General features: G+C 42.0%; 1 protein-coding gene across 4 annotated transcripts in view; it reads left to right on the plus strand.

Moving 5' to 3' along the window:
* The first annotated feature begins 6793 nt into the window (after positions 1-6793).
* MIB1 (MIB E3 ubiquitin protein ligase 1) overlaps positions 6794-18860 on the plus strand; it is a 71203-nt gene continuing 59136 nt past the window's right edge. For all 4 annotated transcript variants that reach the window (XR_010610158.1, XM_065668107.1, XM_065668109.1 and 1 more), the window contains exons 1-2: positions 6794-7491; positions 17051-17222. Coding sequence is in view for 3 of the 4 variants with exons in the window: in XM_065668107.1 (XP_065524179.1) it covers positions 7263-7491; positions 17051-17222 (401 nt within the window). In the remaining variant the exon portion in view is untranslated. The remainder of the gene's footprint in view (positions 7492-17050; positions 17223-18860) is intronic.

Raw genomic sequence — 18860 nt, forward strand, 5'->3', positions numbered from 1 at the left:
CTGCTACAGAACTTGGAGAATTTTTACAAGACTACAGCAGAGGTGGGTGTTGAATCTAGGTTAAATGTCCTCCTGGATCCACGGAATCTTTATTATAGCTTAAAGTGAAACATTTTCATTTTTATTTACCTATTTTTGTCCCTTTATAAACACTTCAAAGTTGATAAAAATTGCATTTTAAATTTCAAACCCAAACCCAGAGCATTTTAGATTGCTTTATAATAATAATGTAAAAAATCCCCAAACAAAACCCCAAACCACCAAACAACTTCCATGTGCATTTGGTAAGCTCTTGCCCTACCCACATCAAGAGTATAGCTCCAGCTGAACTCAGCGGAGTCACAAATATGTCCAATGAATCTTTTTCCTTTAGAAAATGTCTTGGATTTTTCTTTAGCATGTTAACTATGAAATTTATTTATAAGCATTAGGCACATTCTTAAATGAGATGTGTGTTAAAAATATATACTTTATGCAAAGCCTTGTTTAGCAACATTTTTTGTTTTATTTTTGAGCCTTTCTAGTTGTGTTTTTAATAAATACAGATTTCAAAAAGTCTACCAGAGTGTACTGGAAATCTTCATAGAATTTAGGATTATATAATGTTGTGACTGGGACTGTTTTCTTATGACAAAACATACAATGCTTGGATTTTGCCTATGTTACTCAATGTTTGTTACTATTTTGATGGATTACTAAAATATAACATAAATATTATTCAGTGCTTAAGTCATCTTTCAGGCATTACTTTGCATAGTAAGTGCCATTGTAATACAAGAAAGACTTGTACTTGACTGTAAGCACACGATTAGACCAGCTGATTACAAGAAGAATGACCATGCACATAGAATTATAGAATCAATTAGGTGAGAAAAAACCTGTAAGATCAGTGTGTCTAACCATTACCCCAGGACTGCCAAGACCACCTTTAAACCATATCACTGAGGGCCTCATCTACACAGTTTTTTAACACACACTGGGACGGTGATTCCACCATTTTCCTGGGCAGCCTGTTCTAAGACCTGATTACCCTCTCTGTGAAGAAATTTGTCCTAATATCTAATCTAAACCTCCCTTGGCACAGCTTGAGGCTGTTACTTCTTGTCCTATTGCTTGTTACTTGGGAGAAGAAACACCCCCACCTCACTACAACCACCTTTCAGGTATGAATTAGGAATATTCTTAAAATATCTTCATGACCCATGGAGACAGTTTATTTTCCTGACTGTCTAAAAATACGACCTACCTGGTTCTGACAACACCTGAGAATGTCAAGTGCTTTCTTTACAATCAGAAAATTAAATCCAGGAAAAAAATTAATCCATCCTTCCATTGCATCAACTACTTTAAAAATTGCCTATGAATAAAACACCAATATGTGGCTAAACGTTTGGAAATATCAGGCAGGTCTACATTTTTTAATCCTTTGAGATACGCTGAAGTGGAAGAATTTGTATAGGTGTGCAAATACTAGTACATGGTATTGTCATGTGTATGCCCCAGACTGCCACAGAATTTTTACTTATTTTGTATTTGGATATTTAAAACTTCAAGCTTAACTTCACAGTTTATGTTTGGTTGGTTTTTTTTTTCTCTCCACTCAAAATAGTTCAGCCCAGTAAAACTTAAAACCTTTACCAAGGGAGAAAGATTCTAGGATGCTCCTGTTAGGGAAAGATAATCTTCCTAACCCTAAAACACTTGCTGAAGTTTTTAGTCAGACACAGTGTCCTAGTTTTGCCTGGGATTCCTTCTTTTTAGCAGATCTCCATGGGATTAGTTTTGTTTCACAGCAGGAAAATAAAGTGCCATATTCGTAATCTATTCTCTGCTCAGCTATTTGTCCTTCCTAGAAAAGAAGTAACAGAATATCTTAGGGAAAGAAACAGCAGCATGGACACTGTGGGTTAATATTAACAGTTCTTGTCATAGAGGATGGCAGTAGCACAGTGAAAACCAAACCCACCATGGCAATTTGCTGTGTTGCGTGAGTTTGCTCACTATCTGGCATTAAAAAAATATTGTAATCTGCAGAAACTAGGGAAAAAATCAGTGCCAGTTATTCATGACATTTCAATGCCAACTATTCATGACATTTCTGAAATTTGAGGAAGGAACTGGATTATGTTATGGATAATGAATCTCATGAATGAAGCAGTGGAAATACAGCGTCAACAAGTTAACAGGATAGGTGTTTTAGCACTGATAAGACATGGTACATGGCCACCTGATGGCAGCAGAGGCTGACGAATTAGGGTTTTTTCTACATTAAACTACGGATAAACAGGATAGGCCCTGAAGTTCCTAACTGGTTCTTCAGGTTCTTGAAAATATACATTATGTATATTTTCACTTAAAAAGATGTGGTATGTTCATCAGACCAGAAGTTTCTGCTGAGAGTGATTACATACTTTTTATTGAAAGAAAAAAAAAGAGTTACATTTGGGAAAAACTTTTTTCATTAAAACGGTAGCTTTCATCTCATTTGCCAATACTTCCATCTTTCTACCTCAGTTAGCTAAGTTAGTTCCACCCAGAAGAGTAGGTGTATTTTGATGAAACCAAGGCAGTTGCTTACTTTTTCCTAATTCTTTCTCCTAATACTTATGTCCACAGGAAAAAAATACATTATAACACACCCTCACCCCCGACTGCTTTGCGGAAAAACAGAGAATTAAAATTTTTAAGAGGAGGTGTAAGAAAACTGCTTGTTCTAATACAGAGTCTTGAACTGCGAAAGCAAAATATTTTATCTCAGATTGATATAAATTAATAAGCTCTACCTTTGTTTTTACAAGGAAAACTACATGTCTGTAAACTGGATGCTCTTTCTGAACTCCTATGAAGCTATCTGTTATATCCTTTATATAACAAATTCTGAGAACTCAGGATTCATGCAAGATAGTAAACAAAACCTCAAAACTCCATGAGTTAATGACTGTCTTTCCAAGAATTTGGGATTTATTTTTTTTTTCTTCTAAACTATATAAAAGCTATATGAAACAGTTTTCATGTGGGACTCTCTCCTGAAATAGGCACAGTCTCCCTTCTGCATTGCATGTTCCACATCCTACAGTGCAAGTTCAGCTTTAATCAAACCAGACAGTCCAGAAAAACTTCTATCAAAGTCTCTTTACAATCCATGCAAATACTTCTATTAGGATTCCCTGCCAGAGCGTGACATTTTGCAGAACCGAAAGGCAATCAGGCAGAGTTTCAGTGAGCAGCTCTCTGGGATGGTTTAGATGAACAGGAGCATAGGCTGGATGACCCCCAAAGTCCTATTTCCTGTAACTCTGTGAAGGTTGTCTTGAAAGTTGTTCTGCCTTCTAAGAGGGCAGCAGCTGCTCTTACAAAAGGTCAGTATGCTCTCCAACAACGAGTTTAAAGGGATGTCATTAGGTTATGTACAGTGCTGAATTCTGCATATATTAGAGGTCTTCTCTCATGGCCCCTCTCTGGATTGCTCTAATATGGCAGGAAGCAGTGAGGAAGACCATAATCAACAGCTGGAGGAGGGTGTGACTCAGCAATACACGTAATTTTGGGTAGCCAGAAGGGAACTTGTTCTGTAGTTCTTTTTGTGCATCTCCTGCACTGAATGCATATTAATAAGTCTTTGCAATTGTAGACGAGTATGCCTAAAGCAGTGTGGATTCCCTTGCTCCAGCCTGTGATTTAACTGCTCTGTCATGACTACCTGAGGTATTCAAAGTGAGCACTGCCTCACAAGGCAGGCAGCAGTGCTTAATTACAGCAGCACTGTCCAGGTAAATAAGGCCTGTGGCAGATGAGCTTTGGTTGCTTCTGCTGCAGCAGTTTAAGGCATTACTGCTCTGCCAGCCTGCCCTGATGGTCTCCTCCCGTAATGGGAATGGAAGAAAAAAAACACAGTCCCATTCCTCTGCTCATGCTGAGTTTGAGGAGGGTTACAAGTGAGTACAATTTCTAGACTGTAGACACAAAAAGCAAAGAAACAACCCTTCTGCTAAGTCCAGTAGTGAGGTTTTAGATGGCATTTTCTCCCACAGTTTGAGGACTGACAGATTAAATTACCTGGAGCATGAGCACATCAGTTCACAAGGGAAAGAAAGTCTTGTTTAACAAATTTGATATTCTTTATGATAAGGTCTCCTGCCCGGTAGAGGAAGGGAAGGCGGTGGATGTAGTCTTTCTGGATTTCAGTAAGACTTTTTATACTATCCCTCACAAAATCCTTCTGGACAAGTTGTCCAGCTATGAGATGAGCACTGTGGTATTCACAGTGCACTGGCTGAAGCACTGGCTGGAAAGCAGAGCTCAAAGGGTTGTGGCGAATGGGGCTACACCTGACTGGTGAGTGGGCAACAATGGTGTTCCTCAGGGCTCAATCCTGGGGCCAGTTCTGTTCACTACTTTTATGAGTGATCTGGACGCAGGGGTTGTTGAATGCATTAGCAAGTTCGCTGATGATACCAAAACTGGGAGGTGCTGTTGACCCTCTTGAGGGATAAGACGCCTTGCAGAGAGATACAGATTGACTGGAGCATTGGGCAATGATTAATGGGATGATATTTAACAAGTCCAAATGCTGGATTCTGCACCTGTATGGACTGGGAGAGGAGTGGCTGTTTATGGCAAGTAAATAATCTGATAGAAAACGCAGGTCAATCAAAGGAGAGGCAGGGGCTATTGGGAGGGACAGAGTGGTCAGGAGAAAGATTATCAAGAGAGAAGAAACTCCAGGATAATATCTGTCCACACATATTGCTGCTGAACTGCAGTAGCACACTCCCTTAAGATCTACAATGTAGGAGATGGCCATCTTGGAAAAATAAATGTAAGGGATAAGCTCTTCTAGGGCAACTAATTCTGATCTCAGACTTTGTTGGTTTTCCTGGTACAAATTTCCTGGTTGCAAAAAGCCTTTTTTATACAACCCTATCAAAGAGTAACAGAAAAATGTGCTCCAGCTTGTCCTTAGATATGCATGGACCTTATACTTGCCCATAACTGTCAAAGCAAAAGAAGTAGATCCAGGCAGAAGGGAACATTTTGACCATAAATAGAGCCTAGCTAGATCCTTCAATAGATCAAGAACTCTCCAGAATTTCTGGGATATTCTGCCATATACCAAATGTAATAAGCTAGTACGAGCTGTGGGTAGCTTTTGTATAGGGACAAGCATCTGTAAGAAAACCCAAACTGCCTGACAATGGCATGCTTTCCTAGGGCGGTATCTGTTAGTGGTTTGAGGTTTCCACTTCAGAAGTAGAAACCAGATGCTGCTTGGGAGTGCCTATTGTCAGGACACAATTTCATGGTTAAGGCAACATTCTTTAGCCATACCACGGGTTAGGAAGGAATGAATGATGTGAGGAATGTGGTGGTAGTCTGGTGGTTGCATGTTCATATTATTGTGATCTGCTACACATACTGTGAGAAAACTGCACAAAAAAAGTCAGGAAGTGATCTCATAGACTCTTCTAGCCATATTAATAACTACAAAGGTGGAAGGAAGCACAGAGACTGTAAAAATACCCTGGACACAAGGGTAACTGGGTTGTCTTTTATCACCTGTTTCCCTGTTGACTAAGAAATAGTATTCTTTTGTCTAGTTCAGACTTGTCTGTCTTTTATGATAGATGCTTTTAAAAAGTTGGCACAGAGCATGATTAGAGAGAAACAAAACTAATTGGAGGGCCATTTTAAAAATGAAACATCACATTCTATATCAGATTAGCCAGGATGTGTGGAGTTAAAGGAAATCCTTTAGTGTCATAAAAGTGCTAACAAAGAGTATAGAGTTTATGAAGAATCCCACGGTAGGTTATGTGCTCAAAGTCTGAGTAGGTACATCCTCCTTGAGGGATGCCCCAAGGTGGGAAGGGGGAACAAATTCCCCCTTTTGCTGACTGGAGCACCTGAATACCACCTAAAAAAGCTCCTGGGCTACAGAAGTACAGCCCCACTAGGCTCACCTCAATAGCATGCAAGAGTCACGTCCACGGTTTGAAAAGAAAATGGGATTTCAGGGCACAGAAGGAACTCAAAAACATGAGAAATGAAGTACAGATTTACCTAAGCTAGATAGTGCAAAGACTTGCTTTATAGAATTTATAATCACAGAATGGTTTGGGTTGGAAGGGACCTTAAAACTCAACTAGTTCCAACCGCCTGCCATGGGCAGGGACACCTTCCAGTAGACCAGGTTGCTCAAGGGCCTGTCCAGCCTGGCCTTGAACACTGCCAGCGATGGGGCAGACACGGCTTCTCTGGGCAACCTGTGCCAGTGCCTCATCATCCTCACAGGGCTTAACTTCTTCCTTCTATCTAATCGCCCTGTCGCTAACAGAAAGGCGATACCAGCAGCTTCTCCTGGATGGAGAGTGCGATTCGGAAGCCTAGCCCCCCCCGCCCAAATCACCTCAGCGCTGGGCGGCGCGAGGCTGCAGCCCGCCGCGGGTTCTCAACGTCGCTAGGAAGCACCGTCAGACTGGTGACTCGGAGGAGCTCCGTGCAGCTCAGCTCGGGGCGGGAATAAACGAACCCCTGTTCCCTCCTCTGCTTCCTCCCATTTCCAGCGGCACAGGCCCGCGATCCGCCCGGGGACGGGGACGGGGACGGGGACGGGGACGGGGACGGGGACGGGGACGGGGACGGGGACGGGGACAGCGGCAGAGGAGCACGGACCGCCGGGCAGTGCATACCGCGGCTCTGCAGGGGGCGCCAGAGCGCTGCACCGCCTCGCCCAGGCCCCGCGGCTGCGCAGAGGCGGCCGGATGGGCACGTACGCATGCGTGGTGCACGGAGGCGGACGCTGGTGGCGGCTGCCTGTCGCCCTGGTGCTGCCGCCGTCGCGGCCGCAGTTCCCGGATGTAGCGGCGGGCGCGCGGGGCTGGGGAGGGTTTGCTGCTGTGGGGTGCCGGCGGGGGCTGCCGCGACCCTGCTGCGGCGCTGGGGATGGGCGCGTAGGTAGGTAGACGGGCAGGAAGGAAGGAAGCGAGCGAGGAGAAGATCCGGCCGGAGCCTCCCACCGTCCCGGTCGCGTCCCACGGCCCCTTGGAAGGGCCCCTTTCTCTCCTCCCCCTGCTCACGGTCGCGTCAGGATTGCCTCCCTCCCCGCCGCCCCTCGCCCTCCCTCGCCCCACCGGCATCCGCGGCCCGTGCCCGCCCTCGCCGCGCCCGAAGCAGCCGTCCCCATCGGGGTCCCCCTCCACCGCCTGCGGGCTGCGCGCCCCCTCCAGCCGCCCCGGGGCCCGGCCCCGTGGGGCGTCGCCGGGATGAGCAGCTCGCGGAACAACCGGGTGATGGTGGAGGGAGTTGGGGCCCGGGTGGTCCGGGGCCCGGACTGGAAGTGGGGGAAGCAGGATGGCGGCGAGGGTCATGTGGGCACCGTCCGCAGCTTCGAGAGCCCCGAGGAGGTGGTCGTGGTGTGGGACAACGGCACCGCCGCCAACTACCGCTGCTCCGGGGCCTACGACCTCCGCATCCTCGACAGCGCGCCCACCGGTGAGCTAGGGCCGGGAAGGGGCGAGCTGTGGTGGGTGTGGTGAGCAGCACCCGAGGGGTGGGTGGCCCAGCTCCGTGCCTTTGTAGGGGTGCGCCTCTCGGGGGGGGAGTCAGCTATCCTGCTCCCTTCGCATGCCTGCTCGTGGGTGTCTGTAGGTGTGGGTGCATGTGTGTATGTATACGCTAACTTTGAATAAATGCGTGGTGTGTGGCAGCGGGGAGAGGGGAAGTTGCCCTCGGTTTTAGCTGGGGAAAGCAACGCAAAAGTGATCTTCCATAGAGAGCAGGCTGCCGGTATGCTGTGGGGAGTGAAGGGTGGGGACCGAGAGAATCGTACCTCAAGGTTTGGTTTTGTTTTTATCCCCCCTCACCCCTTCATGTATCCAAATTTATATTTCATAACTCTTTTGTAAAATTGTAACAGTTATTTTGAGTCGAGTATAGGGAGGGTTGCAGGAAAAGCATATAACACCTTTTGCTGAAGATTACGTTAAGTGGCTGAAGTGCTGTTTTGTCTTGTAAACTGTGTGTTTTCCCTTATCTCTGTTGCCAGACTGCTGTAAAATAGGGAAGGCACTGGGAGGAAAACAAAAATGCATTTGTTTATTCTTTTAATTATTTGGCCACTTGATAGTTATGCCTTAAATTCAGTCAGTTTGGACAATGGATTTAGATCTGCACTGACATTATGCGGCAGTGTTAGTGTTGCAGACACTGCAGGGAAATGTTCATTTTAGCACCTGTTTTCACAGTGAAAACTCATAAAGAAAATTACATTGTTCAAGCTTCGTCAGAAATACAGTAAGGTGATTTGAGGCTGGGCAGGATTGCCTGAATAATGAAGCGATTGGGCCGGTTTATTGGGGTGCATGGATGTGCTGCTTTTGTAGCATATCTTTCATTTAGAATATGATGGAGGGACCATCTTTGAGCCAGCTAGGTGTAGTGTTACAGAAAGGAAGAGCAAATGCTTTTGAAGAGAATTAATTGTAATTAATTATAAACGTATCGCTGAGGGCTAAAGCCCAACACATTGCATGGTGAGCCTTTGAGATGGATTTAATTTTTCTGAGTCTGGGTACCTTCCTCTCTCGTGGCTTCGTGGTTGGGGTGTTTTTTTGGTTGTTGTTTTGGAAGGTAGCTGCTGTTAAAATGAGCTGAAAATCTTTCTGAAATGGACTTTGGAACAAGTATTGAAGTGTAGTCTTTCGAGTTGTCAGTCCTTGTCTTAGAGATGTTAATGCTTTAATACTTTACCTGCATTTGATGTCATGAAGAAACCAGTGGGACTGCTTCTGCTTAAAACTGAAGTGTGTGCATAAAATGTTGAACACGAGCCTTGAATGCTCATTATTCTAGTTCTGCTTGACATGTTTGCAAGCTGACAGTATCCTCTCAACTGCATCTGGAAGCGTAGACTTAATGCTCAGTCTATGGTTTTGGTGCGGTATTGTTTGTTGCTTTTGTTTGCTTTGCTGCTTTATTCCTTCTAATTTTCAGTTACATTTATATTTTTGTACGATAATTTCTGCTTCAGGTAATATTATGTATACTGCTGTGGGGAAAAATTCATAAACACTGCCTTTTTCAGGCTTTGCAAAATGGTGTTTATCGTCCTGAGGTTTTTGGCCAGTGTGTGCATCATCCTCGTGGAACTGTTGCATGGAACTACCCAGGGTTGCCCTTTGCTAGACAGAGTTACTTTTGAGGTCATGATTCCTGGAGACAGGGAGAGAAAGAGAAAAAAATACAATCTGTAAAGTAGTAGCAGCAAAAGGCCAAAGTTAATGGAATTGGAATTAGGATGCTGTGATTTTTGTACTGAAATCCTGGTTTTACTAATGATTCACTTTATAGTCTTTGGCAAAGCACTTTCCTTCTTCAGTTTTCCACCTTTTTGTAATTGCTTCTTTTTCTCCATGGTAATGACTATCCATTGCTTAGAATAAGGTCCTTTTGTCTCTGGGTGATATTTTGACACTTTCTTTAGGAGCGTTTAGAAAACTTGGCAATAAATAATTATGGGAAAAGTGGGATTAGGTGACAGGAATTTCTAATGGAAGTAGATTATGCTGTTGAGCAAAGAAGTGTTATAAAATATGGGGTGAGATTTGGTTTGATGATATATAGTACAGTGTTAAATCGTGGCTTTTATAGTTTAAAATGAAAACGAATTTCTCTGGTTCATAAATTTACAGGCACAACATTATTGTAAGTCTGTAGTGAGAATAAATATAAAAACACAACGGTAGAAAGCAGAATTAAATTATTTGTTGCTGGGAATTCTTCTCATTAGGTATTCAAAACTGGACTCAGTTAGAAGATCTTAAAAAGTGGTGATTGCAGCCAGAGTTGCTGCTTTGATGAGTTCAAGGCCTGTGCAGCCAGAAATGGCAGTGGTGCATCAGAAACCTGTTGTGTTTCAGAGTAATGTTTGAAGCTTGTTCTAGTAAAAATAAACAACCAACCCAAAACAAACACAAACCTGAGTTTGATACATACATGTGCATATATATGTAAATGCCTTTCTTTTGATGCCAGAACAGTGCTTCATAGTCTTAATGATGTACTTAACTGGTCTTGTATTTAATGGTTGTGGGCTATTACCAGCATTGGAAGACTATGTTAACTTTTATAAAATTAGGATGGTGGTCTTTAAAGTAAAAATTTGTTGGTGATTGTTGGTATCTCTTGGAAGCCATATGATGTCATCTGGGCAATGAAGGACTTGTGTATTAAGCTTTGTTTTGTTTTTAGGCGATGTCTACCAAGCTAATTGTGGTAGACAGCTCCTTGGTGATCATATTTATATGGCCAGCATTTCTTTAGCAAGACAGAGTGATCTAGAGAGATTAGTAAACCTAAGTTAGGTCCTGTGTCTTGGGCTCCTAAATGGAATAAGTAGTGGGATGTGATAATTAGCAGTGCAGTGTGGTGGCCCAATTACTTGCAAATAAATCCCACTCTTTCTGTAAGGTAACATTTTGCCAGGATCTAGAGTCTTTGACAGTCTCTTTTTTCTGGTAGTGTTGTGGAAAAGAGACAGAAAGGGGTAGTTTTCTCAGTTGCTGAATAGAAGCTAAAAGTTTATAAACCCAAGCTTTATATTTAGAAGGGAAGGCAGTCTTTTGCCAGAGGAAAAGGCCGTACAGTAGTGTGTTTGCAGAGAGCACTTTTGACTATATTCAGCTAATACTCATGATCATTACAGAAACTTGCTGTGTTTATTCTCTTTGTAGAAAGCAAAAGAAGATTTGCTTTCTACAAAGCTTAGGCAAAAATGCATTTGTTATCCATTTCCTCTTTTATATGGTTGGTTCAAAGTAACAATGTTACTTTCCTGCTTAAAATATTTACCCAGTTGTGTTTGAATAAGGGTAGGTGACAGAGGGGCTGGGGTCAGGAAACAGAATCTTGACATGGAATTATCCTGCAGCTAGAGTAAGCATCTGAGCAGCATAGAAAGTTGTATGTGCTGTATTCTGTTAATATTATAAATATAGGTGTTCTCTGTTGGAGATCAAGCACAGGCTTTGTAACCTCAAGAGTTGCATAAATCACCGTGAAGTCCTACAGACTTTTAAAACAGAACGTTTTAAAAGGTACACCACATCAGGTGATTTATCGTACGTATTTTTGTTCTTGCTTTTAGCACAGCAAGTATAATTCAAGGCAAATTGTCTTCGTCATATTTTTTTTTTTAGTGGCTATTTCTACGTACTTACAGAACCCCTCGTAAGTAAAAGAAGTCCAATAGCTTCATGAGTAGTAGTATTGGGGAGCCTGCTTTGTTAATAAACATGTCCTTTGTTCTTCTTGCCCTTCCCCCATGTCTCCTACACAATAATCCTCTCCCTGCTCATGTATCTTGTGGTACTCTTTCCAGACCGGACACATGCTTTGGCAAGTCTGGCATCTCTTGTATACAGTAATTGGTCAGCTGGTTGCTGCCAGACAGTGTATTTGGTGGATAAGCTATGTTTGTGGGGACACCGGTTTGAGTTTTTACACAATTTGTCACAATCTGGTTAATCTCTAAGAATTTTTTTATTTCAATTTGCCTGGAGTTTGGCCATAGTGTAAAAATTACCTGGAGTGGGAGAATGGGAAGAACAAAGCATTGCTATTACTCTTTAAATTAAGGTGTAAACATATTGGTTTTCTAAGTACTTTGTGGTATCCCTTGCCTGATGGTATTATATCATTATGATATGAAAGGATTTGGGCATATTAGAGTTCTGTTAGAGAATAATGAGTCCATTGGAAACGAGAATTTGTTGATTCTGCGGCATAATTGAAATCACAATTGACTTCTGCCGTGCTTAACAGTGAGCGATATGGATCCCCCTTGTATATTTTATTTACTGTATTGGACAGCTGTATCTTGCCACCTAATTGGTACAAAAAAGATTCGTTACAAATTCAAATAACAATTTGAGTAATGCTGCTTCTGTTCCCTTCCACAGCTTTTAAGATTGAGCATGGCTTTTAAAAATTTGTAGGCAAAGGCTGTAAAATTGATGTATAAATTAGTGTTGATGGAGGAATGGTGGGCTAGGTAATCTAGGGAAGATTTGAGAATATATGACAAAACTGAAAATAACTGTGGCAGGGACATAATGGTAGAAAACTAATAGGAAATGCAACTAGTAAAAACAATGACAAGTAGAGATCAGGAATACTGGGTTTTATGGTGTATTAAGGTTGGAGGGACATTAGGAAATGGCAGCTATTTAAAACTAATTAGGCATGTTGAAAGTACCCTTTTTGTTACCTGGTTTCTTTTGTGTTTTTTTTTTTTCCAGTGCAGTATGGAGTATGACAGAAAACCCAGCTCATTTTGAAGCAGACTGCTCACAGGAAATTTTCAAGGCTATATAGAGGTTTAGTTCTTGCATTCTCATTTTGGAGCCGAAGTGCTCTTCTGATTCACAGCTGGCCAGCTGCAGGGCTGATGTTTGAATTTTGAAGTTTTTACGGCACTTCATTGTATTCCAGTAGCTTAATTAAGTTGTTCTTTCCTAATACAAATTTTATACAGGTTGTGTTTCTTCAACAGCCTTCCTTTTGAAGAATGAAAATGGTTTGTGACAGATACACATTGTATTTTGGTCAGGATTTCAGTTTATCTCCAGAGCCTACACTTGACCCAGTGTCATAGTTGTTCCTGTTCAGTGTACAGCATGGGGTGGGTTTGGAGCACACAAACTCGTTTCCTTTTCTGGTAAATTGAAAGCTACAGTCTCGGTGTTACTGAGCATTCAGTTCACTGGACTAGAGCAGAGTTACTCTGAAACATTAGAAATGTCTTCTTCCCTCCCTGAAAGCAAGTAGTGCCAACATCAGGTCCTCAGTACTGAATTTTGGTGAGTTGATGGAGACTATGCTGAGGGAGGTTGTCACCTTGCAGCCCATGGAGGGCCACAGAGGAGCAGGTATCCACACTGCAGCCTGTGGGGGGCTGGAGCAGGTGGACATGCCCTGAAGGAAGCTGCAGCCCATGGAGTGCCTGTGCTTGGGCAGTGTTTACCTAAAGGATTGTAGCCCATGAAGAGAACCGATGCTGGGGCAAGGAAGAAGTGTGAGATGCTATTATGGACTGACCATAACCTGCCATTCCCCATCCTCACCAGGAGTTCTTCCCTAGCAGAGTTGCAAGGCACTGGAACAGGCTGCTCTGGAAAGTAGTTAAGTCATCATCCCTGCAGGTGTTTCAAAGACATGTAGACACATGGTGCTTAGGGAGATGGTTTAGGGGTGGGCTTGAAAGTGTCAGGTTGATGGTTAGACTCAGTGATCTTTAGGGACTTTTCCAAGCCAAATTATTCTATGATGCTGTCTCCCCTTGGGGAGAAGCAAGGAGGTGGAGGAGTTGGGAATGAAGGAGTGAAGTTGTGTGTGGGAAGAAAGGGGAGTATAGGGAGAAGGTGGTTTAGTTCTTGTCTTTCTCACCTTTTTTTTTTTTCTTATGTTTTTCTTTAAATTGGCTATAAATTTAATTTCCCCAGCTCAAGTCTGGTTTACTTGTAGTGGCAATTGGTAGGTCATCTCACTTCTGTCTTCACCTACAAGCTTTTTCATTTTACTTCCACTCTCCATCCTATTGAAAAATGAGAATGAGAGAGTGGCTAGGTGGGTGGGTATCTAGCAGCCAGCCAGCCACCCAAGGCCAACCCACCATACTGTGTACCTAAAATACATATTTCAAAATACATATTTCAACTTAAAGAAGGTTGAAAGAATTTTATTTTTTTAAACACCCAAGTAGTTTATTTTGTTTGTATTAGGAACATGGGTAAGAATTTAGCTATCATATTTTGTGAGCCAGTAGTAACACCTTGTTTAGCAGATGGAGTTAAAACACTCTTTTAGTCCACTCTCACTAGAGGCATACAAATTACTTCTCTCTTCAGATCTCTAGTGCAGTGGCTGAGTATTCTGTAACAGGATTACTTGCCTGCTCATGCCCTGCAATGCTTTGTCATGCCAGCAGTGTTGAGCAGCACCATGAAGAACAGGATTGGGAAACTGATCCAGATGAGTATTCCTCCTGGCTGTTTTCCAGCTGAGTATCTTTCTTGATCCAGTTTACATCTCAACTCTGCAAAAACCTTTTGCTGGCATAATGGGAAGAATGGAGCAGCATGGGCAGGTGAGGCATGCACTGAAGTGGGTGTTGCTGCTCTAATCATGTCAGGGAATGGATACAGAAAGGCTCTATCAGGATGGTGTTTAGGGGTGTGTGAGGTAGAGATGTGACTCTTTCAATCAGAGACTCCAAATAGCGACATATACTTGTTCTCTTTTTAAGTTCCAGACACTATTGTCAGTGAAATGACTTTCGAGTCAAATAATTTTATTTTCTTTTTCCCCTTGATCTTTCCTAATTAAATTTTTCTGAGTTTTTCTACAGCAACTTTTGCCTCCCTTAATAGAAGTGTTTAGTTTTTATTTAAATATACATAACAAGGAAGGTAGCTTTCTCCTTGATATTAACCCTCCATGTTGAGAAGGTGGTCATTGATGGAGTTGTGTGTGGGAAGATGTATGGCTGATTTCCAAGTTCTTGTTTTGTAGAAAAATAGCATTTTTAGTTGTTACCAGGCAACAAATACTTTTTAAATGTAGGAGACCTGTTAGAAAGAACAGTTATGCTGCAAGAGGTGTGTTGCCTGGCACTTGGAGTTGGCAAATAACAGTACGGGTTATAGGATTTGCTTGTGCCAGACCTTCAGAATTTCAGCACAGACTTTGTGGTTAAGGTATGGATGCCACCTTATTCATGAACTGCTCCAGGAATTACGGTGTCATCTAGTACAATGTCAGCAGTTTCAGGTTTTTTGTTGCCACTGAAGGCTGTATTTGATGCCTTGAAGGGCTGCTCAGGTCTCTGCAGTACTATGTGCAGTCTTTGCTCCAAACATGTTGCTTTTTCCAGCCATACCTAAATATTTATTTCAGTGCTCTTGCATCGGGATTTTTTTTAATCATGTGGCCAGAAATCTTCCCAAATACATTTATAATCAAGGCTGGAAGAGGGTGTGTAATGAGAAGCCTTCTTGGTTAGGAGAGATGAACACAAAGTTATTTTGTTGGCATTCAGAGAGACCTTGACAAGCTGGAGAAATGGGCCAACAGTAATCTCCTGTAATTCAACAGAGGGAAAGGCAGAGTCCTGCACGAGTTCAGGCTGGGGGCAACTGGCTGGAAAGCAGCTTTGCCAGGAAGGACCTGGGGGTTCCAATGGACAGCCAAGTAACCGTGAGCCAGCAGTGTGCCCTTGTGGCAACGAAGGCCAGTGGTATCTTGGACTGCATTGGAAGTGTTGGCAGTTGGTCGAGGGAAGTGATCCTTTCCTTCTATTTGGCGCTGGTGAGACCACACCTATAGTACTGGGTCCAGTTCTGCACGCTGATTCAGTGAGAGACATGGACATACTGAGTATGTCAAGTGAAGGGGGCTGCAAATGTGTTTTAATGGATCTTGAGGTATCTGGTATGAGGAGAGGCTGAGGGATCTGGTGATGTTTAGCCCAGAGAAAAGAAGGCTTGGGGCAGGGGAATCTTAGGAGTGCATATGAATACCTGAGGGAGGTGGTAAAGAGGACAGAGCCAGGTGCTTTTCAGTGGTGTCATGTGATGGGACAAGAGGCAATAGGTGCAAACAGAAATACAGTAACTTCCACTTGAACATAAGAAGAGATTTTTGCTACAGGGATGATTGAACACTGGAACTGTGTTGTGGAATCTGTGTTCTTGGAGGTGCTCAGAACCTGACTGGTTATGGTCGTGATCCGCTGACTCTTGTTTACCCAGCTCTGAGCAGTGGTGGTTGGAGTAGGCAATTTCCAGAGGTTACTTCCAACCTCAGCTATCATGTGATTCTGTGAAATGATCAGACAAGAAAGCATTTCCTTCAGTTTTGCCTCTCAGGCTGTTGATTATTCTTCACTGCAGGTGACTCAGCTATTGGACACAAGTGACTAATAGGTTTATAGTGAATTTAGCAGTCATTTCCAAAAGCATCCCTTCTGGAGAGGGCAAAACCTATTCTTTTTCCTCACTAATTTCAGTGTGATCTGGGTGTTTTTGGCTGTTTTGTTTGGGGTTTTTTGCCTTTTTTTTTTTTTTTGTCGTAAGGGTGAGTGACTGGGAAGAATCTGTTGTTATTCCAACTTCTAGTGCTCGTTTTTATCTTGTGCTCTAGACTGAATGCGAGTTCTCTCTTCTATTGCTCTTTTTTCATTTTTTTTTCCCCAAACAGGAGCAGATTTTGATATTTTATTTTATTTTTTTTAATAAACTTGTGGCTATTCACTATGTTCAGAATGCGTGTTTGGAAACAGCAACTGATCACTTTTGCTGCTATAGCTTGGCAAAGCTGTAGGAGTAAGTATTGAGAACTCAGTTTTCATGGAAGACTGGATAGAACACATGCTGGTGGGTTACATCTGTCTGTAGCACTTTCTTTTTGGAAAAGTCAATATATGAAGCAGTATAATTTTCAAAAATGGTAACATTTTCAGGAAGCTGATGGCATCTATCCTGGACAGCTAAATTTTTTCCTGTGTAAAAAAGAATAGAGATAAGCGCTTATCTTTTGCATTGTACAAAGTGTGTAAGTCAAACCAGTGACTTTCAAACTGCTGCACACAGTTAAACACAATAGACTTTGTGGCAAAAGCTGTGTTGTCTTAATCCAGAGTGAAAATTCCAGATCACCTGTGTGTTTTGATATATGTCTTTCTGACTCTTTAGCTTGTTGTTAAAGGATTTCTTATTTTCTTCCTCTGATTTGTGTAGATGGAAGAAAACAAACACAGTCTCCTTGGCTTTTGTTGCTGAGAAAAGAGAACATTTCAGGAACAGACTGAACTGGAGATAGGATGCAGAGTTCATTGTCACTTCCCTTCTGTTGTGTAGGCTGATTGGGTATCGCTAGCAGCCTTTCTCTGTTAACTTTTTAGTGTATGATTACAAGTTATAAAGGTGCACAAGAGAAATCTGTGTATTGCTATAGCAGAGTTGTTAATCTCTTGTTTTTCTTTTCCTCCCCACAGGTATCAAGCATGATGGGACTATGTGTGATACTTGTCGACAACAACCCATCATTGGCATCCGATGGAAATGTGCTGAATGCACAAATTATGATTTGTGTACGGTTTGCTATCATGGGGACAAACATCACTTGAGGCATCGTTTTTACAGAATTACCACACCAGGAAGTGAAAGGTAAAACATATTTTTTTTTCCCTGTGAAATTAAATAAGAACACTTAATTGTGGTTAGTATTAAACTGCAGATTTTGTTACTGAAATTTGGCTTATATAAGATAGTGGCTTGAGGTGTAGATTCTGTTACTGGTTCTGCTTCTTTGTGAGGGAGGGTGGCTAGGACAGATCTTTGTAGCTTGGAAAACACAGGAATTTTCAAAAGAATGGAGTGAGGAAAAAAGGATATGGTCATTCAGTTTCTTTGATCTCATTGCAGTCATCCTAGTTCTTGTGTTATCACATAGCAGCTTTAAAACAAAGGCAGTTATCTTTACACAATGTATAATCACAAAATGATTTGTCAATGAATTCCTGAATGTGAAAGTTTAATTAGGCTCAAAAAATGGTGTAGACACATTGAGGGAAAATAACCTGTGGGCTATGAAAAACAGTGATCTGGAGGCAAAACCTTAGACTTGAATTGCTTAAACTGTGCGCTGCAGAAAGCAGAGAAAAGATGCTGTGCAGGTTGTTCTACCTTTGCCTGGGTTTTCATGTTCTTTATTAAGCATCTATGCTTGTCTCCCAGCAAAAAACTGAGCAGAATGGTCTTTTAGTTTGTCCTTCTATAGCTGTTCTTGTGTTCTTGGCTTTAAATAACTTGTCTAAATCCATAGCCCTTCTCTGTCAAGGTTTATCAACCGATTAAGTGAGAACAGTAATACTTGCCGTTGCTAAATGCTTGGAGAATTGTGATAAAACACTGTGTAAAGGTATATGCTGTGCTGTCACCTCTGTGATGACTCTCCAGAAGGTTCTTTCATAAAATTATTGGAAGCTTTTTTATTAGATATGATACTCAGTTAAATGTGGTGTGTGTAGGACAACATTTATTTCCTTACTTCTTGGAGAAGTAAAGTTTACAAATATGTTGTAATTCAGTGATGTGCTTTATCGGTGCTTTTACAGTAAAGGGAAGTGGTTGGAACACACAAACTGTTCTCATATGGTGTTTCGTAGGGACTGTGTTCATTTTCTCAAATGTTTTCCTTGAAGTTTAACTACGGCTCAAATGCCCAGGTCAGTGGCTTTATCAGAAATTAGCTTCTGGGTTTTTTGAGATTGATGCCAGCAGATCTAGGTACCAAATAGATATAATAAGCTTAGAGTCTCAATTATAACGTTTAGTTCAGGATGAGACTTAGAAGTTGGATCCAAGAGTAGGAAGTGCTGGCTTAGTGTAATGAAGTTGTCTGTTATGGTATATAAAGATAAGCTTTATTTTGGGAGATAGACTGTACAGAAGGTATAGAATTGCAGGAAGTCTTTTGTGTCGTCACTTTCTCCCATGAGCTCTGTTTTGCAACTCTATCTAGAAGGCAGCTTCATCTGCCAAAGAACTGTTTCTATTGGATCAAGCTTAGCTGAGAAAAGTTGATTGAAATTAACTGAGGTAGGAGAAAAGGGCAAAGCAATGCTATTGAAGTTGAGGGATATTTCAAAATAGGAAAAATGGCAAGAGTCATCTAAGGACATTTCGATGAAAGAAAGTATAAGCTCTGCCTACTTTATTCTTGAGCCTGGGGTATCATACAGGTAGCATGTGAAAGTAATGCATGCTGGTTTTTGTCTCAGTTTTGTAGGTGTTGAGGACTTT

The sequence above is a fragment of the Lathamus discolor genome, chromosome 2 (genome assembly GCF_037157495.1).
Source record: "Lathamus discolor isolate bLatDis1 chromosome 2, bLatDis1.hap1, whole genome shotgun sequence".
Classification (NCBI taxonomy): Eukaryota; Metazoa; Chordata; class Aves; order Psittaciformes; family Psittacidae; genus Lathamus; species Lathamus discolor.